This window comes from Biomphalaria glabrata, chromosome 14, assembly GCF_947242115.1.
Source record: "Biomphalaria glabrata chromosome 14, xgBioGlab47.1, whole genome shotgun sequence".
NCBI lineage: Eukaryota > Metazoa > Mollusca > Gastropoda > Planorbidae > Biomphalaria > Biomphalaria glabrata.
Window position 1 is genome coordinate 9,466,235 of NC_074724.1, and position 24,812 is coordinate 9,491,046.

General features: G+C 34.9%; 1 protein-coding gene across 2 annotated transcripts; it reads left to right on the plus strand.

The window, feature by feature from the left end:
* The first annotated feature begins 57 nt into the window (after positions 1 to 57).
* Positions 58 to 20,619, plus strand: LOC106055245 (uncharacterized). 2 transcript variants are annotated; one of them, XM_056010461.1, is made up of 4 exons: positions 58 to 189; positions 11,164 to 11,823; positions 14,342 to 14,428; positions 18,007 to 20,619. In XM_056010461.1, exons 2-4 carry the CDS (start codon positions 11,181 to 11,183, stop codon positions 18,264 to 18,266), a joined length of 990 nt encoding a protein of 329 aa, XP_055866436.1. In that variant the 5' UTR covers positions 58 to 189; positions 11,164 to 11,180; the 3' UTR covers positions 18,267 to 20,619. The 2 variants fall into 2 exon arrangements, with proteins under 2 accessions (XP_055866436.1, XP_013066887.2); XM_013211433.2 differs by lacking the exon at positions 58 to 189 and adding an exon at positions 6,078 to 6,274.
* Positions 20,620 to 24,812: the final 4,193 nt, after the last annotated feature.

The following is a 24,812-nucleotide window of genomic DNA, read 5'->3' on the forward strand; positions in this document are numbered from 1 at the left end:
AGGTTATACATTTTTAACATGTCTATTTTAAAGATGCAATTAGAGCAGAAAACCAAAACATAACAAGGAAGTGAATATTATGTTAATATAGCGTTACAGCGTTTGATTTTAGCAAAATTTTTGGAAATAAATGCGTCACCACTTCCTTAGGATAAAAAGAACAGGAAATTTCAAAATGATATGCAATACGTAAGTTCAAACTTTAGAAGAAAAATAAACTGATTTGTTGGAAAGATTTTGAAAAGAAATGATTTATCAAATTATTTTAAAAACAAATTGATATATCTATTTTGAAAATACAGACATATTATGCAGATGCGTAGTGAGGAAGGGGAGAGTGTCGCCAAACATTTCGTGCACTGGGCGCAGTTATACTCGCTAGGCCTTGAATTATATGTGTTTACATGATGAATGTGTCCATTTTTTGAAGTTGGCCATTTCATATTGACGAAATCCATTGTAATTTTTTTTTGCATTTTCTATTTTATGTAAATGTTTAAAATGCGAGTCCCCTAAGTTTGGTTCGGGGCAAGTCCTGCATTCTGAGCTTTTCAAATGTATTCTTCCTGGCTTCTAAATCTTATCATTCATCCTAGCTGAACAAAAAAAAAAGCATTGGTTAAATTAATTGAAGCCGGGAGGGGAGGGGGAAGAGCACGGATGAACATTTAATGCACAGGTAGCATAAGTAAGTACTTTATAATTTCCCAACATCATCATAAAATCATTTTCGTTTAAAGCAAGGTAGCATGTAGCTGGCCTGTTTTAGTCAAGAAGAAGACGTTCTAAGAGAGCTAGTGGACGCACGATGTAAATTGTACCTTCTCACTGTAAGAAAGATGGAGTAGCATCGCCTCTTGGCTGGCATATTGAAACTTCTTTTTCAAAAGAACATTTTATGTCAACCTGGTACAAGACGTTTTGAGTATATGTTATTTGTATAGCTTAAAAACAACACGTATGTATTGTTGCATGAAATAAAAGGACTATCTTCGTTCTCCTCTTGTTAGCGTTTAGAGTTTCAAATGTAAACAAACTTTGATATACAGAAAGAGAAGTTTAAGGGGTTGCCACCTTCCCCCCCACTTTCTCCCCTCCTCCCCCAAACGAAGAAAAAAACAACAACCAAATATTAGAAACCGCACCTATAAAGTAGATCTAATTGTATCGAAGCAAATAATTAACTTTCCTACGTTTTGTTATAGAACTAGCAGCAGTTTTACAAAGTTCTCTAAAAACAAAACTAAAAAAAAAAAGGACCAAAATACAATGACTTTCTTTGACTAATTTTGACAAATTGATGTAAAAGTATTAACAATATATCACCAGGAATTTAATTACAGTAATAATTATATTGATATATATATATATATATATATTGTGATAACTGAAGGGAGGCAAACTCAACAAGACATAGATGTTTATTTACAGGACATCACAAATACATGTAGAACAACGTGTCTTGAGCACAACATCTTTACATCAGCTCTAGACTTGGGCGGAAATCGTTCTATCTCTTCTAATGTCAACATCCGACTTACTCTTGTCACTAATAGTGCGAACCTTCTTTCTGCACTAGCCTGGATTGTGGTGCACATGGCAGAGTTAAAACAATATATATATATATATATATATATATATATATATATATATATATATATATATATATATATTATATATATATATATATATATATATTATATATATATATATATATATATATATATATATATATATATATATATATATATATATATATATATACTAATACTTTTATTTAAAGTAAACAACAAAAAATAATGATACATTTAATCATATTTCAATATCTTTACATGACTAGGCAACAAAGGTAGTCTTCAGCTGCCTATATACATTTTAATAACATAATTGACAAGGAAGGCTATTAAATAGTAAAATAAAAATAAAATACAAACAAGGAAGTAGATCTAAATCTAGTTGGTTTTCAAAATGTTGAGGACACTTATACTAATGGCACGTGGCTTAAATGATATGCTAATTAACAATACCAATTAACTAATTAATAACAAGATTACAAAGAGAGTTTGTGTTGTTACACAAACTCACAGGCGATTCCCGTCGGAGTCGGATCCCCTTCGGATCCGCATATTCGCAAGGAATAGTCAATATGTGATTTCGTTTTGATTGTCAAAAATAAAAATTTTCATTCATTTGGCATTGTAATTTTTTTTTCTGTAAAATGTTTCATATGTTTTGGATGTTCCTTAAAAGTTAAAGAGTTGTTTTAGCATTTCATTTTAAGAATTTATTCCATATGACTTCAAAGGAAAATAATCGGCTACGTCACACGGCCTAGTTAGACTAAAAACACCTTCATCAATACGAGCCATTTATCGAGTGTTCATAGTCATTGGTGCACCCAGAGTTCTTTTAGCATTTCATTTAAAGAATTAATTCCATATAACGTCAAAGAAAAAAAAACACTACGACACAAGGCCTAGTTAGACTAAAATCACAGAGCCAGTTATCGAGTGTTCATATACATTGGTGCACCGAGAGTTCTTTTAGCATTTCATTTAAAGAAATAATTCCATATGACGTCAAAGATAAAAAAAAACACTACGTCACAAGACCTAGTTAGACTAAAAACGCCTTCACCAATACGAGCCAGTTATCGAGTGTTCATAGTTTTTTAGCATTTCATTTAAAGAATCCATTCATATGACGTAAAAGGAAACAAATTCCAGTACTTCACAATAGGCTAGTACCAAAAAAAAATGTCTTTATATACACGAGATATTTAACGGGGGTTCATAGACACTGGTACAAGAGTTCTAATAGAATTTATTTAAAGAGGATTAAAGTCGTATTTTTGTGTGTTTTCTCTGTCAGTCTGTCTGTCCGTTATCTTAATATAAAAAAAAAACAACTAAAAGCTATTGAAAATTTGATTAACCTTTAATTTTCGTTTCGAAACATCGAAATATTTGCGTCTAAGCTGGTCTCAAAAGTGTTTCTTATCACAATGTCTGAAAAAAAAATATTTCACATTCTCTTCCAAACTCTAATCTCACTTTGTTCTCTCACCTTTTATTTTATTTTCGCTCTTGGAAATAAATACGAGCATTGTTATTTTGGGTTCTATTAAAGGTGTGCCACTCTTACAAACACTTACGTAGATTTATTTATTAAATACAATTTTCCCAGGTCTTTTTATGGTTATTGTGTTTTGCCTGATTTATAAATTGTTTGCACTTTAATTGCGGAGAGCCGTGGCTTTTACTTTGTAGACAAGGCTAATCATTGGCCCCCTTCAGTCGTAGAACGACTATGGATCATCTCAGAGCACACTTCCTCATGTGGCTGTGGAGCCCTATTTTGGAATACACTCCCGTCCACAGATAGCGCAGGTTAGGGTGGCTTTTGCTTAGGGTGATAGAGGAGTTGGCCGTTTTTCGGATTGTATGTTTTTCTTCCTAAGCTGAGACCCATGTACTTTCACTGTCCATAGCTTTTTTGGTCACTGTCTCTCTCCATCTAATGCGGTCTAGAGCTATGTCTTCCCAATTGTCAGTATTGATGTTCACTGATTTGAGGTAACGTTTTATTACATCTATGTAATGGAGGTGGGGGCGACCAGTTTTTCTTGTGCCAGTCGCGAGTTGACCATAGAGGATGACGTTCGGAATGCGCTTGTCCTCCATCCGGCAAACATGTCCAAGCCAGCGCAAAGGGCGTTGTCCGAGGGCTATAAAGATGCTGAGAATACCTGATCGCGAAAGGATGTCATGTGACTTTCAAGATCCTAAGGAGACATCTCAAATGGAACGAGTTCAGTTTTCTCTCTTGCTTTGCGTAGGTGGTCCATGATTCACTGCCATACAGCAGTGTACTCATAACGCATGCCTTGTAGACTTCCATTTTGGTCACCGTAGTTAGCTTATGGTTTTACCAAACTCTTGGCCTGAGTTTAGCGAAGGTCGAGGCAGCCTTCCCTATGCGTTTTTTTTATCTCCTCTTCTAGAGACAGGTCATCTGTCATTCGTAAACGAATTCTGCTATCTGGGATCCACAGACAAGGCTAATAGAGCCTACAATATGATGGTGCGTCAATTACTTAATTAGACCTATTGATTCATTAAAACTTGTTCTTGTTTGCAAAGAAATCTTTTATTTTACTGCCGTAAGCCAGTGACTTAAGTGGTGTCAATTTTTTTTCCCTTTCTTGCAGTCATCTAGTGACGTAGGTGGTGTCAATTTCCTTTTCCTTTGACGTCGCTTGAAGCACTTTCATTCATAATATATGTGTGACAAAAATATTTTTACGATAACTAAACATGTTTAAAGCAATATAACGGTTGACCTCGAGTTTTTTACCAATGTGGCCAATACATGTTTTTTTCACATTTATATACATATACCTTGAAATTTTAAAGAAAACCGTTGGAGACATATAGATATAAATATCAAATTTCATTGTCGATTACAACACATAAATTAATCGAAAAAAATAATCAATTAGTTGTAATTAATTAAATGTATTTTTTATTTAGACAAAAGGATCAGTTAAGCTAAGAAGTGATAAACATTGTGCAGAGCAGTGTTTCCCTAACTTTGTATTACAGAACCCTAGTGTTCTGCGAGCCCTGAATATGTGTTCCTCAAAATACTGGAATAATTAAATAGTAGGCCACCACGTGAATTAATCTCTCTAAAAAAAAAAGAAGCAAATTGTTCCGCTAAATACTCAAAATGTGCGAAGTGTTCCGCTAAGGAACAACATAAGGAAACACTGGTCTAGAAAAATAACTCGTTCTAAAAATTTTTAACTAACAAAAGCGGCCTTCGATTAGACTCAAGGCAGCACGGAAAGTCTTCTCCAAGATCACTGTTTTCCATCCCACCTCACTGGTCCATAAAGGAGACCGAAACTTATCGAACTGAGCCTGCTAGAAGCAATAAAGTTGCGTTAAATATAAGAGAATAATAAAAAATATTTCCAATAGTACACATTTATTTTTGTTAGCTTAAAATATATTGCATTTTTATTGCACCCTATTGAATAGTATGTAGTTTTTTTTTAAGAATATTTTTTAAAACTTGTTTTATTTTTGGTTTTGACTGTGAGCTTATAATGGGAGCTGTAGTTTTTTTTTTTTTTACCTCAAAGTTGTCAACAATTTTAAAATATCAGCCAGCAAACACCAAGAAATATTTAAATAATACTACGAATGGTTAAGCGCTTGGCTTCAGAACATTCAGACCCTGGGTTGGAATTTCGGTGAATACTGGGGTTTTGAATTTCGAGATTTTTAGGGCGCCCCTGTGTTCACCCAACTCTAATAGGTGCCTGACTTTCGTTGGCAAATAAAGGCGGTTGATCGTTGTGCTGGCCACAAGAGACCCTGCTCGTTAACCGTTGGCTAGATGTAACAAAATGACTTTAACATCATCTGCCCTATAGATCGCATGGTCTGAAAGGGGAACTATACTTTTTTGTTTAATTAGTAAAGACTGAGCCATTACAAAACTAAACCCGGGGGGGGGGGGGGGGGGGTTGGCGTCTAATTCGTAAAAGTATTATTTTCAACGTATATCACCAAAGTTCAAATATCCGAAACTCATAAGCCATGCCCCCCCCCCGGTGTCTCCCGGGGCATCGTGCCCTAATGCCCCCTACTCGCTACGCCTCTACATAAAACTAAGCATTGAAAACAATTGTCACATCATAGGCCTATATATATATATATATATATATATATATATATATATATATATATATATATATATATATATATATATATATATATATATATATATATATATATATATATATTTAGTATTATTTAGCTTCAAAGTAGGATCTTAATATTATAACTTGTCTCTTAATAAATATCTCAAATTTTGATTTAGAAAAGAAATAGACATTAACACCTTGACCCCGGGAGTTCTAAAATCTAGTCTCGTACACAAGTGTAGAGAAATAAAAACAACTTAATTATCTCCACTGACCCCACCGTGAACGCCCAACGGCTCCTGTTGTTTTGACCTTTGACCTCCCTAAGGTATTTCCCTGCTGAGCACCGCATCCCAAAACGCGGGACTATCTCATCATAGTAGCCTGCCCTTTTTATCCGGTCCGCCCGGTGTACTTCTGCTACTTCTGTCTGGCGCGTTTCTTGTGCGATTGGCATTAGTGGAATCTTGCCGGTGTGAAAGTGATTCGACGTTTTCTCCCCTACCTACTAGATCTGAACTATCACGACAGCGTGTTGATAAATTACATAGAAGATACGTAAGTAGTTTGTATTTACAGTCTGCTATATTTAGATTCCAGGCTATTTCACCTAATTAAATTATTTAGCTGTTACATAATAAGATTTCAAGGACCGTTAAACAGTTCATACAGTTTGCACTTTAACAACGTAAAAGGATTTTGTGTACTTTAAGAAGCTTGTTATTGTATTTTTTTAAAATTTATACAGCCTCGTTCTCTTATCTTGTTTCTCATATCAATATCGACCCCCCCCCTCCCCAAACTCACACAAATGCAAGAGCTAGTAGAGACAAAGTTTTTGTATCAGATAAGACGTCTACTATTTAAAGCTGACCTATTCACTAATTGGTAATTTCCCTTGTAGTAGTCATTCACTATAGAGTGGAAACTGGAAGGAACTAACAGTAGTATATTAGTAGTATCTAGGTCAACAATGGCAATAGATTAGAAGGTACTAAAAAATTACTGTCTAGGTTTATCAGAAAAAAAAATATGTTAAGAAAAGGAAAGATGATTCATTATTGAAGTTGTATTCTAAGAATGTAGGGCTTATATACAAATCTTGTCTAATTGACGACATCCAAGTGTGCGTTTTATATATAGGCAGATCTACACAATAAGAACTACACACATATACAGAAAACGCACAAACATCACACACACACATAAACACACACACACACACACATAAAGAGAACATACATCTACAAATCACGTACATACCCACACATACAGAAAGGTAAGTACATTTCACATACTCACACATATAGAGAAAACGCACAAACGTATCACATAAATACATACCCATATACACGTTCGTACATCTCACATGCACACATTTAGATAGAACAAGCACATACACAAAATCACACACACACATGGAAAATGCACATACATATAGCAAAAAGGAACTACACATATACGCTTATACAGAACCCGCACACACATCTTACTAACACACACACACATATCTATAGAGAACACGCACACACTAATCTCGTACATACACACACATAGAGAACAGGAAAGTACATTTCACATACTCAGACAAATAGAGAAAACACACACACACATCGCATAAATACGTACACACATACACGTACGTATATCTCACATGCAAACATTTAGATAGTACACGCACTCACACATAATATCACACACATAAAGAATATGCACATACATTTCACGTACACACACATATAAAGAACACGAGCACACAAGTGACACACTCACATGTACAGACCACGGACAGATATTTGCACCTCTAAAAGAGTAGCTAAGACCGTCGTGTATGCGGTATTCGTTCAAAACTGTTAAGTTAGTTCCATTAAAAGTGGTAAAGCCAGCCTCCCTCTCCGAGCTCCCGCACCTTATCCACCCTCTCTCCTTCAACTCCCGCTCTCTTCAAGCCGGCATCTACTCCCCAAGGCCCCACGTTCTCTACCCCTCCCCTCCCCCTTTCTTTTTACTCTGCACCCATACTTTAATACTACTCCGCGCTACGCCAGGGGAGAAATAGTTCATGGACCAATAACTACGAATACTGTTGTAGACTTGACATACTTACAAATAGAAAGCACACCTCTCTTGTATTACTCTATCAAGTACATACATTACATTTCTAGTTATTCATCTTTTTGTATGCTTCTATTTCTTTTTTTTTTAATGCGTTTAAACTATTTATTACTTTAGTTCAATATTTGCCATTTACAGGAAGATTAAAATAAAATCCTACCAAGGAATTATAATGTATCAAATTTTAAGACACCCTCTTTTTAATTCATATATTTTGCTGTGCATGGTAATGTCATGCTTATAGTTAATCTTAATATATAGCGGGTACTGCGTACAAAGGGAAATATATTTATTACAAAAACATTGTCAAAGATGCAAGTCCGAAGATTAATGAGGAATGCAGTATTTGTGTAATCCACTAGATATCGTACTGTAGAAGTGTCCTTAATTGAATGAATTGTAAGTGTCCTGGTGAATTAAATGAAGTATAAGTCTCTTGATAAATTAGATGAATTATACGTGACTAGATAAATTAAATGAATAATAAGTGTAATGGATTATAAGTGTCTTGATGAATCATGGAGTATAAGTGTCTTGATAATATATATATATATATTATTAGAAGGATTTAAAAAACAACAACACGTGAAAAATGTCTTGTTCAATTAAAGAGGTATAGGTGTCTTCACAGATTAGAACAAAAGCTAAACATTAGAAGAGACTAAAGAGACATTACATTTGCTTTTATATAGCGCTACTTTCATGCTTATAGCATGCTCAGAGAAATATGGTCCAATCTCATTTGTGAACCGGTGTGGGGTGGGAGGGGGTATCTAGGAGAAGGTTTTTCCGTGCTGCCTTTAGGCGCTCAGTAAACACAACTCTGCCCGAGTCGGGTGTCGAACCTTGAGCCCCCTTCATAGGTAGCCAAGCTAAGTTCAAGCGTACTTAGCCTCTCGACCACGCTAGAATTTAATTGCCATTGTCAAACGTCTACTGAACAAAAAGTGTATTAAAACCTTTAGTGCCATGGTAGCGTAAAACAGTTAGATCTTAAACAGATTCTTGAACCATTATTGAATGCACAGAAATAACTCACAAATAAACAAGGACAGACACAGTATGAAATGCTTGTAATTGATTGACTTACACCTATACTTTTTTGTTTATTTACGACTGGAATTGGTTGAGATACATATCATTTAGGAAAAAAAAAGGTATATAATAAGTATCCACTGCTAATAAAACTTAAAAAAAAAGAAACTTGACGCGCTTAACTTGACCATATAGATATATATATTTATACTTGCAATTTGACTTTGTAATTGGAACCTTGATTTTTTCTAATGATAGCGACAGCTAAGTAGTATTTAATTTTTGTAATGAGTCAGTATTATTTCACACTTTTTTTCTTCTTTTGTCTTTTTAAATTTAAACAATTTTTTTTGCCTTACTTTTCAACTGTCTTCCTTTTTTCTTTCTTTTTCTTTCCAGCTTTATTTCTTTCATTATTATTTTTTTTTTACATTTCATTTCGCTTATTGACTTTTATTTATTTAATTATTTTGTCCCCTGCTTTGCTTATTTTTTTTCTCCACAGTATCTCTATTTTTAATTACATTCTATTTTCTGTGTATTCTTTTATTCTAAGTGATATGATATCTATGGCCGCCTGCAGTCGCCAAGAGATGAATCCCTGGGCATTAACTGTAGTCGCCCACACATCAGTTCCCCCCTCTCCACGCAGCTGATGTATTCAAAGGAACGGCAGTTCCAATACGGTTTTGGGTCAGCGGCGTCGCAGGTTCTGCCAGGGTGTAGCACTGTGTTCTGCAAACTTCTTTAGGGTCGCCAGCTCCTGATTTTTCCTCAGCGTTGACTCCCAAAGCCTTTCCCATGTCTTATTCATGATTGTGTATAGCTGCAAGGCAACAAAGGTTTGAACTCAGAGCTTTCCTTCTCCTAGGTGGGTAACCAGCCATTGCTAATGAGCTCCTCCTGAACGAAGCATAGTGGTTAAGGCTCCAGTTACTCGCCTCTGATATTTCTCCTGTTAGTGAATACAGTTCCGCCGGACTCATTATCTGAGCCACACGTGAAGGTCTGGAGTTGTCCAGCTCCTGTTAATATATATATTGATAGTAATTTGAGTAGTAATCTCGAGACCAAAAGAGTAGATAGAATAAGGAAATATAACATGTAAAGACACGCTAGGAGGAAGAACAAGTGAAACGCTTAGAGAGAAGACTCGACGACCATTTTCCCCTTGTAAATAAACGCTTTAAATGTTTGTTAAGAGCTATTCAGTTATTTGAAGAGCGTTTGAAAAGCCGAGCAGCTGTTTGAGCTCGCATGAGATAGAATAGTTTTGATTGGAGTATAATAATAGCTTTTATCTCCCTGTTGCCATCTTGAAAATGAATATTTTGTCTTAACGTTTTCTTACTTAAAGAAAAAAAAAAAGCAAAATAAAAAAAAAAGATTGAAATATAAATATGATGAAAAAAAATGATTAACGGGGAAAATATAGTTTAGTTTAGGCATTTCTTAATAAACGACAACATTGAAAAGTTATTATTAGAAGATGACATTTCTTTCTTTTTTTTAAACTATCCGGGGGCTTGACCTCTTTGGGGGCCCCTGCATTTTGCTTTATATTTAATATTTAATGTAAAAAAATCATTTGGGGGCCCCCCTCAAGCGGGGTCCTGGGGGGATTCTCAAATTCTCCCTCCCTCCAACCTAGCTACGCCACCGCACAATGCATCTTGCTTGGCTTATAATAAAGCACGTATGGAAAAGTAAAATGGAAATACAACTTTTGATATCACTTCAGAAATGTATTTGACCGTCTTCGTCCCCCCTCCACCCCCTTTGTTTGGGCAGGGAGCTACTCTCCCTTTATAGAAAATCATAGGCTGTGTGGAGACGCTGACAACAGTTTGAGAAAAGCTGATGTAAGTCTGTATGTGTGTGTTTGCAGTGTGTGTACGAGTGTGTAGTGTGTGTATGCAGAGTCTACTCGTATGAACGTGTGATTGTGTGTGAAGTGTGTGGGCGTTTGCAGTGTGTATGTACGTGTGTACCGACATACGTCCTTGTGATCTATAGGGCGAATGATGTTAAGTTCATCTGCTTCTAATACTGTCTGTTAACGGGGTTCTCATGTTGCCAGTACAACGACACCATCTTTACTTTCCCCAAGTAATATCAGGTCCCCATTGGAGTTGGGAAGACTCAGTGGCGACCTTAAAAATCCCATAATTAAAAATCCCAATCTTCATCAAGATTCGAACCCAAAACTGCGCTTAACCACTCAGCCAAACGCACCCAGCTGACGACGAGTTAATTTTTAAACCAAAACTTACAAAACATTTTTTCTTCTTTTCCAGACAGCAGAACTTAAAAAATGGAACATTTGAAAACATTTCTGATAATTTCTTCTATCACAATATTTATTGACAATAAGTTCATAGAGTCAGCCCCGACGACACCTCCTGCTAGGGGAACGGTAGACTTTATTAAGTACGCCTACAACCTAAACAGTTCTCAGCCCGCCTACTGGTCGTCACCTGAAGACTTGGTCAACTTCACAATAGTCGATGTGGATGACGCAACGGAAGACGCTATTCGAAATTTAGTGTCCGGCACTTGGGACAAAGACCTTGTGGGTAAGGGCGACGACGGACGTAATTTGAACCAGACGGCCATCACTGTACTCAACGTGAAACGAATTGAGAACCCTTCTCTCTTCTCTAAGTATAACGCCAAGCGAAAAGAAATCCTGTTATCCAGATTTAGCGGGGTAGCCCCAGACGTGGCTAGTCTGGCAGGGTCCAGAGGCGGCATCTCTACCACCCAGCTTCTCTCCCAGGCAATGAAGGACGCTGTGTACGCCGAGGTCAATGAGCATTACTTCTTTCATGGGACGAAGGTCCAGTACGTCAACAGCCTGGCCCTGAGCGGGTTCATCATGAGCTATGCAGGTCTTGGGCAGTTTGGCCGAGGAATTTACGGAGCAGAGAGGTCAACAAAATCTGACCAGTACACAGGTAAGTTTAAATTTAATAAATGCGTATGCCTTTTTTTTTTTTGTACTTTAACTGAATATGTATTAATCAATGCTTTCATTTCTCTGTATGTAACATAATATTTACATTGTATTTTTAAAAATATATTATCGATAATTTCTATACATGTCATACTAACTATTAGTTTATGTCAATATGTGATGTGACGTTCACTGCGCATTCTATCGAGAGGCCAGGATCTAACAAAATAGGACAGAAGAAATTAATAAATAACTATATTTTCCACTTACAGTGAATTGATATATGCTTGTAAAGATAATGCTTTAGATTACAATAAAATTTGTTAGTTAAAATGTGTACCATTCATTATTTTAGTATGTTTGGCTAGCCGACTTAAAAGAACATTCTATGAATACATCAAACGTCAATGAGGATTCAACATAAGTCTTTTAGAATAGTTTGAAAAAAAAAGACCATAAACAATCTTCTCAGTTTAAGTTTAACCAGTTTTCTTTACTCAGTCTAGCTCTATTCTAGTACAGCAATAATACCTGTATTCATTCAGGGTTTACCTGTTTTAATTAATTTAGTCATTTATTATTTCATTTAAACATCTGGATTTATATTGTTATTTCGTTGGTTGAGATTTAAAATAATTATACCTTAATCAAGTTGACGCTTTATTTAAAAAATAGTTTGGCGATCTCGTATGAGTCCCATAAGACAGAAATAATAGACATATAGGCCTAGACAACAGTTTAATTTATATAGTCTGTACAAATCAAGATGAACGTGATACTAAAACAAGTGATTCACTTGACACTAAAAGAGTGATTTACTTGACGCACCCATTGTCTTTCCAGAAAGAAGCCATGTATTACCTGTACGTTAGAACGGTCAATAGACTACATCGTTAGTTGACATCTTTTGTTGAACAAAATGAACCCGCTACAAGACGTCTCGCTGATTAAAACACCGCCCACAACAAGACGTCTTGCTGAACAAAAAGGCCGCAACAAGACGTCTATCTAAACAAAACAAGGCCCGCTACAAGACGTCTTTCTAAACAAAACAAAGCCCGCTACAAGACGTCTTTCTAAACAAAACAAAGCCCTCAACAAGACGTCTTGCTGAACAAAAAGGCCGCAACAAGACGTCTTGCTGAACAAAACAATGCCCGCCACAAGACCTCTTGCTGAACAAAACAAGGCCCCCAACAAGACGTCTTGCTGAACAAAACAAGGCCCGCAACAAGACGTCTTGCTGAACAAAACAAGGCCCGCAACAAGACGTCTTGCCGAACAAAACGATCGTACTAGGTTAAGTCTCGTTATAAGAGCTACAAACTCTTCTGCTACATTATAGGCTAGCTTTGGCTAATTCACAAAGCGCTTGTCGTGTGTGTGTGCATGTGTGAGTGCGTGTGTGTGTATGTATATCCGTATGTTACGTACGGTAATGTTGTTGGTGTTTACATATATATGGTTATTGTTATAGTCGTAATGCGGAGATGGACAATTATAGTCACACTGAAGTTCTATTTGTTTTGGTCAAAAAAATTATCTTATCTTTATTTGACAAGTCATCTTTTCGCTAGAAGAAATAGACGCTAGAATGCAGAAATCTCCTACACAGCGCTCACCAAAGAACCCCCCCCCCCCTCCTCCCCGCTTTGTAAATCGGGAGGAGGGCGAATGTGAATGTTTTGAAATCGGCTTCCTCTTCTTCTTTCTTCTTCTTCTTCTTTGTTCTCCTTTTACATGTCGGAGGGTTCAGATAAGTAACCCTAAATCTGAGATGTGCAGTGTTTTTCAGATCAGGCAGTTCTCCGTATAGTTTTTCTTCTATAGGAAGGTTTTGGGGGCAGAGTCACCAGTAAATGTATGAGAATCCGTCAAATGTCATCACTCCATTATTCAAATATATGATTACAGAAATAACTTTGCGAGACAGATTGGGTGTTTCTACATTTTAGCCAAATAAGCTTATGGTCTATAATTAATTGGTTGTTATAGCAATCTTCTTATGCATGACGGCTAGGCCGGAAGTGTTGGAAGCGGGAGGTTTTTAACTCGAAACCATTGTAATGACACTGGGAAGCGCATAGGCCTACCATACGACCAGGCACACATTATTTCTGAGTCCTTGTTTATTTCTTCTTTTAAAGTGATTATTAGTTCTGGATTGCAGCCCTGGTTGTACGTAATATACAAGGCTTAGCCTTTAAAGCGAACTGATAAAAAGTGTCACCATTAGACAGGAAGTAGCACTGTTAATGAACGTTGTAAATTGTAATAGCAAGAAATCTTATTTCACTTAATTCAAAACATGACACATACTTTTTAGCGCTATCTTAAGTTATGCCTACCTTAAAGAAATAATATGCTGGTGTATTTACTGTCTTTACACCGGATTCAGGCGTTTGGTTTTATGCAAGATCTCTGTTATTTTTCATTTGATATAAGCCACTTATAGTTTAAGACAATGTATTAACATTTACATGCATTGGCTGTATATACAAATCTGATTTGTTGTCCAGATGCTACTGGCGATGTTCAGAATATGTTACTGGTCAGAATGACATTGGGTAATATCTATCTTGTTAACGACACAGAGAAAAGACTAGGTAGGTCAAGTTTAGACTTTTAAACTGTATTAATTTATCTTTAAGTATATCTCCCTCTTTCTTTCTCTCATTCTTTCAGTGTGTCTTGTCTTTCATTTACACCACAAGTCCTCTCTCTCTTGATCTTTTTCTTTTGATTACAACATTATCATTATTACATTATCTCTCTCTCTCTCTCTCTCTCTCTCTCTCTCTCTCTTTCTCTCTCTCTTCTCTCTCTCTCTCTCTCTTTCTTTTTCTTTAACTTAAACCAATCTCCACCCTCCCTCTGTTTTTTTTTTCTTTGTCTGCCTATTATTGATTTTTTTTATATTTCTAGCCTACATTCTTCAATATAATCTTTTTTTCTATTTTATTGTCATTATCACTCTGTTTTAACTAATTTTTTCCCCGAAAGGGGAAAAGACGCTATTAGTTTTGTGTGGCTTGGCTGTCCATCCGTCCGTCCATCCGTCCCGTTTAGATCTCAGAAACTAGAAGAGAAAATGAAAATCGGACATCATGATATTTTAGATAATTCAAAGTTCTGATGCAACGGCTTCTTTTGTACTTTTCTGAAAGTGAACCATCTGATTTTTAAAATCATATATGCAAGCAGATTTTTCGAACAATTACACCACTTTTCAATGAAAAATTCATGGGAAGTAAGTGTTATTAAAAAGATCACAGGCTCCTCCATTTATAAATCAAGCTTCATTCATAGATTCGCTCATTGGTACCAAAAAATTTGGATGTAAGGTCACAATTGAAAAAGTATCAATGGATCATTATAAAATTGATTTACTACTTATTAACTAACTCATGGAATAGAATACTGATTCAAATATTGTTTTTAAAAAGAATTGTAATGCGAACTTCATTTCAATTGTAACTCTAGAAAACCCAAAAGAAAACGAACTACTTTTATACCGCACAGTTTTCACTTAGCGTCATTAGGCTATAGACCTACACTTGATAACAATCTAAATTACAATAAACAGAAGCCAGACATAGATCTAGATTTAGATCTAATTGTAGTACACAATTTGAACAAAATGTACATGTATAATTCATTAAGGAAATAGTTAATCTTCTAATAGCTTAGGGGTGCAGATTTATTAATTGTGTAAGCAGTAGTATCACATCAAGAAGTGAATATGATGTGAACAGTTGACCTACAAGTACTTCAAGTACACTATAACCCAGTAGTTGGCCTAATCCTGATCTTAATATTGACCTAGATCTAGCAGAATCTAGCTCTAATAGATCTACATTCTATTTCTAGATCTAGTCGAGATTAGACTATTTTATATTATCAATTAGGATGTAAAAACAACACTGCTGTTTAAATTACAACTCCATTTTTATTGACATGACAAGAAAGTGAAAAAACTAACATGAGACTTAATACACACTAATAACATACTTGAGATAAACATGCAAGCACGTGAACATACTGAACAGTAGGACAAGTGAGACAACAAGTAAACAAACACACACACACACACAACATACATACACATAAATGTAACATCCTCCGGTGTTTGAGGTTAGTCATACACATTAGTTCTTGTGGATTTGACCACTCGGCCTGACCTAGTTGTATAGGTTGTCGACCTTTGAGACACGTCTTCTATATGACTCTCAGGTCTCTGAGCAGTACTTTCATCTGTGCTGGGTGCATCCACAGGTGCGGGATTGTCGGGCTCGGTCGTACCTGTTGGTGTAGGCGCATTCATTTAGCAGTCAGTGGGATTCTTCGTAAGTGAAGTCTATTTCGGCAATAAACTCCTCCGCCTGATTCAATTTCATACGACCGTTGTTGTAACTGACGAGTTAAAACTCCCTTTTGCCAGCGCTCATGGCCACGCAACCTTGACTTTAGTCTCACCTCTTCAACCCTAGCAAGGGGAGGTAAATCTTTAGTTGTAGTAAATCTCTGATCTCCTCTGGTTTTCTTTCAGCGCTTTTCTATGTTTCTGAGGATCTAGAACTTGAGTTTTCAACAAGTCTCTTTCTGTTGATTGGGTTGAAAAGTTTGACATATTTCACAAGTTGAAATATAATGCTTTATGTCACCAGTCATTTCTGGCCAGAATAAACTCTCACGAGCTCTTTTCAGATATCCTTCAATGCCTGCGTGTGTAGAATGAACTTCTCTTTTCATTTCTAATCGTAGTGACTTCGGCAATACTGCTCTTTCACCTTTGAATATAAGCCCCTCTAGAACTGACATTTCGTCTCTGAAATTATAATAAGGCGTTAGCTGATATGGTAGAAGATGCTTGCCTTCTGGCCAGCCTTGATTAATTGTGATTAGAAGTTTTTGAAGCGTCCTATCTTTCTCGGGTTCTTCTTTTAGTCTCTGTAGTCTTTCTTCCCCAATTGCTAGGAAACTGGCCATATTTATGAGCTCAAACTCCCCTTGACTATTTGCTGATGACTTAATATGAGCTCTTGAAAGTGCATCGGCCATATACATTTCTTTTCCCTTTTTATAAATTACAGTTATGTCATAGTTTTGTATGCGCAACATCATTCCCTGTAACATCATTCCCTGCAATCTTCGAGGATCAGCTGAGAGAGGTTTAGCCATTATTGCTTCAAGAGGTTTGTGTTCTCCTTCAATGGTTATATGTCGACCAAATGTGTATTGGTGGAACTTATCCAGAGCAAATACAAGCAGATTATATGGAAAGTTCGTCTTTATTATTATTGTGTTTTTAGCAAAATCTGTGTGAATGAAACTTTATCAGAATTCTAAATCATTCTCATATGATTCTTACAACTTTTTTCAGCTAATTACTTTCTGCACTCCTTCACATTGTTATCTAATAATAGAGCACCTTATTAAAACTTTTAAAACTATTCTTGAATCTCACATGATGACCAAGATTGTTCCCCTTTCAGACCTCGTAGTCTATATGGCAGAGTGATGTAAAAGTCATTTGTTTCTATGCCCCTGTGGTTAAAGAGGGTGTCATGAGGCCAGCACAATGACCAACCGGCTTTACTTTTCCCCCAAAAATGTCAGGTACAAATTAGAGCTGCATGGACTTAGAGGCGCCCAAAGATCCCTAAATCACCAGGACAACCAAGGTGGCACCCCCAATTTTTTATTACATCTTGCAAAAGTCATTGCTCAGCTGAATTTTATTCAATTTCTATTACTGCTGCCTGTTTTTATTTACGTCAATGATTTTTCTTACTAGAAGACATTCCTTATAAAGTTAGTCCCTATAATTATAATAGAAGGAACAACTGTTTAAAAATAATAATTTAAATTATAATAATATATAAAAATTTACAGACTGTTTACAACACAGAGACCACACATTCCCTTAGTGGTTTATTTTCTTTCTCTATATTTTAAATTTTCTTATCTTATTTTTTTTTTGTTGGCAATAATTAAACTTAGTGCTAAGATATTTTGTGAAAGTAAAAACAAGAAATCACAAAGCGGTGTTCTTTAAAACACACAATGGTAATTAGCATAATGTGAAACTTCTATTCTATACATTTATAGATCTCCCATTTAAAAAAAAATATTTTCATCTTATTACATTATTTAAAATTATCTTATGCTTTTTACTTTTCAGCTATTCGTAATGCAAGTCTGCCTCCAGATGTGGACAATAACGGCCAGCCTGCTAACTATAACTCTGTCATGTCTGACTTCAGAGACGACGTTCTTGGAGTGTTCAGGGAGTTCATCATCTACAATGAAACTCAATTCTACCCAGAATACATCATTGAGTACAAGAGAATGTCAGGAACCAATGGAGGTTCCTCTTCTAGCACAGTTATTTTTTCTTTATTCAACTTTATAGTACCTCTAGTTGTATTAAATCTATTATAAGTTAAATTTCCATATTCTTCCTATTTTTTTGTTTTATTGAAAAGTTTACATTTAATATTTTAAAAAAATAATAAAAAATAAACAGAAGTATCATTTAAATCAGCAAATAATAAGGTAGTAATTTTTTTTTCACAAAAATTCTACACTTACATTTTTTTTTGGTCTTATTTTTATTGTGTGCATGTTAGTCAGGATAAGTTATATTACAATTGGTAAACAACTTTTTATTGTCTAGGATGTACTTCATGTTAGGTCTATTGGACCAATACTAATTGGCGCTTTGAAATGTTTGTGCTAAGATGTTGAGCTAATAAATACATTGGAGTTAAATTTCATGATTTTTAGTTATTTAACTTCACATATACACCAGAGAACTTTCCTTTATAAATAAAGATTATTAGTTACTAGCCCAAATTCCACACTCAGGGTTAATAGCGAGTAGAGTTCAAACAAGGAACTCTAGGACCAGGTACTTAGTTACATAGTTCAGTCTGCTTTAATGAATTAAGGACATTGTTGTGGAAAGCAATCCATGTACCAGACCATCCAATAAACACTGGAAAAAAAAATCAGAAGAAATTGAAGAGTTACACTAGCTTGAAAGTTCCAAGCATCATGAACTTGGCAATGACAATCTTATCTGTTGAAGTTATGAGATCATTAAAAACATTTTTAAAGCCTTAACTTTATTGGTAATTAATCTGTTTGTGTGCTATAGTGGATGTCTATAACTAGTTTAATCGCAGTAATGTTTCTACTTTAGATATTAAAAAAAAAAAATATTAATATTTAAAAAAAATGCCTTTAAAGAATAAAATAGAGAAAGATACAAGAGATAGATATCTGGTCATGTGGTATGAGTTTTGGACAAGTGTCACAATGCTTCCAGAGTTCAAAGCTTCTCTGCAAGTATTCTCTGCTATCATGCATGAGGTTTGGGCTAAGATATCTTTATTCTTATATTTAACAAAAAAAAGACTTCAACTTACAAATTATAAAAAAGTGTACAAAAGGGAATAATTGGTTTAAATTCATTAATACTTCCATATTTTTACACCAATAACAACAACATGGTAGCTTTTATAAGACTTGCCTCCTTTGATGATAGTTCTCGTAGAACATCGTTCACTGTAACCCTTTCCCCTAAAAATACAATTTCTATGTATATCCTTCGATCTTTATGTATTTTAAATTCTAACAATATACTTATTCAAACGTGGAAAGTGTATATAAAAGATCACTGTCACCATTTAAAATTCTGACTTGTGATTGATGTTAAGCGTATTTCCAATTTAATTTTATATTGATGGCTTGTTTTATATTGTTTTGTTCAAAATTAACATATTTATAATGTATTAGGAAATATGTTCAGGTTTATTATGTTATGAATGTAACATATAACATTAACATCTATACAATGATTGCTTTCTTGACTTACATGTACAATCAGTTTTTGTATGTTTAGTTTTATTTATTGAATAAATACAGTTTTATTTTAATATACACATATACTTTTTTGTTTATTTATCAAAATATTGTTATTCGGAAAGTCTCTCACTATGTCTCATCACCATCATCAACATTAAACTCCATTTGAGTAGGCCTATAAATATATATAATATAGATATAACATATGTTACATATAGGCAACATGTGCATATTGTTTGTTGATTTTAACTTACGTATGTTAGCATTATTTCCACATATAAATAGCATTATGTCTGATTAGTGTCAGTTTTTTAAAGATGTATACTCTAGTTATATGTCAAAATATATTTATTATTGTATCTTAAATTATATACAATGTTTCATAATTAGATGTCCATATGGCCAATGTTAACCTTCAAAATTATGTATGTTTGGCATCATAGCCATATCTTTATACAAGAAGCCAATTAATAAATATTACTTGTAAAGTATAAATGAAATAAACAGTTAATGACATCATATTGTACATGTGACTAATTGTACCTCATTTCCATTTTAAGTCCTATAATATTGTCATCTAAAAGTTCAATACCATTATTTAAAATATTTGCTCAACTTTTGAATTATTATTTTCAGTGCCAGTACATTTAAATCAGTGGTGTAGCTAGGGTTGGGATAAGTAGCTGTCCAAAATTAAGGTTCAGTAGGGCCCCCACTGGAGGGGGCCCTCCAAATGATTTTCTGAAATGTGTTTTTACATTAAATATTAAGCCATTATCCCATGTCATGATTTTGAATGTCAAAATGCAGGGGCCCCTAAAGCGGTCAAGCCCTGGGGCCCCCAAATCCCTAGCTATGCCACTGATTTAAATTATTATTTTATAAATTAAATGAAATGCTTACAATAAAAATTGTTAATATCAAGCCCACTTAGTCAAAGTTTGCATCAATGTAGTTTGATTTATTGTGTTTACTTTTGAATGAAATGGAAATCCCAAGAAAAAAAGGTATTGATGCCATCGCTCTAAAAAGCAATATGTTAAGTCTTGAAATGTAAGTCTATTTAGTGTATTCTTTACAAAAATATTATTAAAAACACTCTTTTGTATTGAGTTCGGAAGGCTAGTGGACTACTGATTGAAATGAATATTTTATACAAGGGATGTAATCCTAACATCTTTGGTTTCAAGGAAGCAGATGATGCTGAATTATTCAGCTTTAATGGCCTACTCTAAAACACATTAGATTAACCCAACAATTACGTATTGCATTCAGTCTCTCGAAACTTCAACCCACAAAAAAAATCGTCCGTCACAATTTCTAGTTGTATTTTTTGAACATTACTATGTATTAAAGCGAGGATATAAGTAATGAGAAAATATGAGTAATGTATTTCACATGTTTACGTTTCTTTGGGTCTGTTTATTCTAATTCATCATTATTATTATTATTAATTAATTAATATTATTATGATTTATTATTTGTGTATTTGCTCGGGAAATTATTGCTTTTTAAAATGACAATGTCTCCTACTCCGAAGATTAAGGATGAGTGCAGTGTTTCACACGACTACGCAAACCCACTTGCAAGCTGCTTATATTCACGCATTTCATGTAGACAAAGCCGTTGTCCGCTGGCGGTCTATTTCCGTGATCTTTCACCTGCCAAACGTACTTCACTAACTGCAGCAATGTTCATTTATTTTTAATATATGAACTGAGAAAGTGCGAGGAATCTAAATACTTCTAGATCATAAAAATCCCAGTCTTCACCAGGATTCGAACCCAGGTCCTCCGGTTCAGGGGCCTCTTAGTCACCGTATAACTTATTTATATGTAATTACCGTATAATGCCAGCGGTCTTTTAGACATTTTACGCAGATTTAAAATGATTTATTCAAAGATTTAATTCTAACCAATGTTAACCAAAAACTGGGTATACGTCTTCTTACTAATGTAACTTTTAACACAAAGAAACATCTTGAGTCGAGCATGATACTTCCAAAGTACTGTGACCCATGACTTTACGTAAAAAGTCGTTTCGCTTCATTCGAGTGTGTTAAAAATAAATGATGTCAAACGTAGTGGTGGGACTGCATTCAACTCTCTCCAGCCGTAACGAAGACGTTGAAAATCGTACATACCAAAGAACTGCAGTCACAAACATGGGCCCACTTGGGCATTGAAAAATGTACATTCCAATGGATATTTATGTAATGCAAGTGTACTTGCTAGTGTCTAATTATGGGGTTAAATTGTAGGCTATTACATGTGTCAGTAATGTGTCAGTAATGGAAAACATACGCTGTGCTTTTCGACTCTTTGAAATGTTTGACAAAGTGAGGTCGCAAAGGTTTGGCTTATAGTACACTCAACAATTTGTCTGTTCCGTTCACGATAAGGGTTTGGAAAAGTTCATAGTCCTCTAGCTGAACAGGTTTTGGCATCACATGATTGAAAAATAGTAGCCAGCACTTGTTATCACCAACAGCTGGGCTACAAAGCTACATTGAACACATTATGTGTCTGAGTTTGTTACAAGGCTTATATGGAATCACTCTTTCTGTCTATCTGTCTGTCTGTCTCTCTTTAGCAATTTTTTGCACTTTATTTATGACACACTCAATCTCGGATCAAGTTGAGATTTTGCTCAATTATTTCGTGTACCTAACAAAAAAAAAAGAATTAAAAAAAATTTTTTGGTATCGAACAATGGAAAAAAAATTACTTAATAACTTGACAGATTTGGTGGTTTAAGTTGAATTAGTTCCCTTTATACTTTGTGTACAGAAATAAGCCGTCATTTGAAGCTAACATTCTATTTTTTTTTCATAGGCGATTCGCTGGCAGACTGGTTAGTGTATTAGATTCAGGAGGCTTGAGCCCTTGCATTTAAAAAGCGAAAACGGCAACATTCACTCAGATACCCCTTCTTTCTCCACCCTTTTTCCAACTGATCCAGACAAATGATCAAGCGAATTGAGAAAGCTAAAAGCATGAAATTAAGCTAAACAAAAACAGTTATTAAAAATATGTCTAATTCCACTGATTTATTAGCGGCCCCCGAAAGGGGAAAAGACGCTATTAGTTTTGTGCGAGAGGTCTGTCCGTCTGTCCGTCCGTCCCGTTTAGATCTCGTAAACTAGAAAAGATATTGAAAATCCGACATTACAATATTTTAGACCATTCAAAGTTCTGATGCAATGGCTAGTTTTTTTTTTTCTGAAAGCGAAAAATCTCCTTTTTAAAATCAGTTATGCAAGCAGTTTTTTAAGAAAAAAAGCTAATTAGTATGCATTATAAATTAGACCTAATTTAAAACGAATAGTAATCTTGTAAACTTCATTTTTCTGAACTTTTTTTTATTGCGGAAATTTATTTTTCTTCGTGAGGATTCGAATAAGAGATTGAGCTTTTTCAAAACAATTAGATCATTTATAAGACATCAGTTAGGCCAGGGGAGGCGCGGTGGCTGAGCGGTAAAGCGCTTGGCTTCCGAACCGGGTTGTGCTGGCTACATGACACCCTCGTTAACCGTAGGCCACAAAAACAGATGAACTTTACATCATCTGCCCTATAGACTACAAGGTCTGAAAGGGGAACTAGTTAGGCCAGGCTCACATCTAACTTCACATTCACTTTCACCTATGTTTTGGTCTGCTGAACCGTTGGGGCACCACACTAGATCTGTCAACCTTATTTCTCCATTCTTCCCTTCTTTAATAAAATTCTATTCTGATATTCTTTCTGAAAATATTGAAACCTGCCTTTTTACATGCCTGTGTGGGCCACTTCGGAGGCCGATTTTGAGTTTGTGCTTCCTCACAAACTGTTTTTGTAAAAATATAATGGTTCAAACACAGACCTTTATATACCTTTCGGTAGTGTCTATTGAAGAAGGCGCGTGATGTCGAGCTATTGGGCTACGTCGTAGCTATAGCGAATTAATGCATGTAAAAATGCTTTAGAAAACAAATCTGAAGATTATATATAAATGAATGGACTATATTAAGTATGTTCATGTGTTAAAGTATAAAACTATCTATGAGAAGAGTAGATCTACCAGCTTTGACTTAAATCATATCTAGATATTGGCTTCGAGAGATTTTAAGTTCTGCACATGCGAAACCTTTTGGTCTTGTTTTATGAAAGAAGCGAGCGATGAATGGGAGATAATGTACGTCTAAACATCCATATTCGCAGATATAAGGAACGAATTTAAGTAAAAATGCTTTTGAAACATATGTGAAGGTCAATTTTATTAAATAATTGAATGAATGACATTTTTTTTGTATTTTCATGTGTCAAAGTAAAAAAAAAACTACCTTTGCAAAGTGTATTTCTATAAATTAGATCGAGAATAGTCTTGTCTCATGAAGGCCTAAACATGGCTATATGACCTAGATCCATGAAATAGTAATACTTTAATACGGTAGGGCAACATTTTATTTTTTTTTGGGGGGGGGGGTCTTAAGCTTGTTTTAGGGCTACTGTAGATAAATTAATGTTCCAGTCAAATGCCAAGTTTTATCAAGATTGGTCTAACTGTTTAGATTTCTATTCGGGTAATTCCGGACATACATACATACAAACATACATACACACATACCTACATTCGCCTTATTGCGTGCTTTATATTATATATATATTTAATGACACAAACCACAAACGGAATCGCTGGTCGGATATATAAAACGACAAGATGATACTGCATACTCCCATAATTCTTAATACAGCATTACCTTAAAATACATAAACTCAACAAAAAAAAAGGCTGAAGTAATAACTCGTAATAACACTAAAATGTATTGATACAACTGAAAGCCTTACTGTCTTTTTAACATAAATTTCAAATATTAAGTATCCAAAATATATCATATCTGATGAATTATTAATTCAAAGACTTCAGAAGCTCAATAGCCCGCTACAGCTCAAGGACCGGCAGTAAGTTGCTATAAATTAAATGAATTTGTCACCTGTTTAAATGATTTCTTTCACTGTGCATGTTTTTCATGCACCCTTGTTACAGACTATGTCATTCACAGACATGACAGTTTGGGTCATATATTGTATTGCGTTTCCTATATGCCTACAAGAAATTAAAAATGATATATAATAA

What these genes read in the sequence shown, in the direction of transcription:
- LOC106055245 (XM_056010461.1), top strand. Translation starts at nt 11,181, where the DNA reads ATGGAACATTTGAAAACATTTCTGATAATTTCTTCTATCACAATATTT. An exon ending in AAAATCTGACCAGTACACAG is followed by an intron (nt 11,824 to 14,341) that starts GTAAGTTTAAAT and finishes TTTGTTGTCCAG; the next exon opens with ATGCTACTGGCGATGTTCAG. An exon ending in CGACACAGAGAAAAGACTAG is followed by an intron (nt 14,429 to 18,006) that starts GTAGGTCAAGTT and finishes TTTACTTTTCAG; the next exon opens with CTATTCGTAATGCAAGTCTG.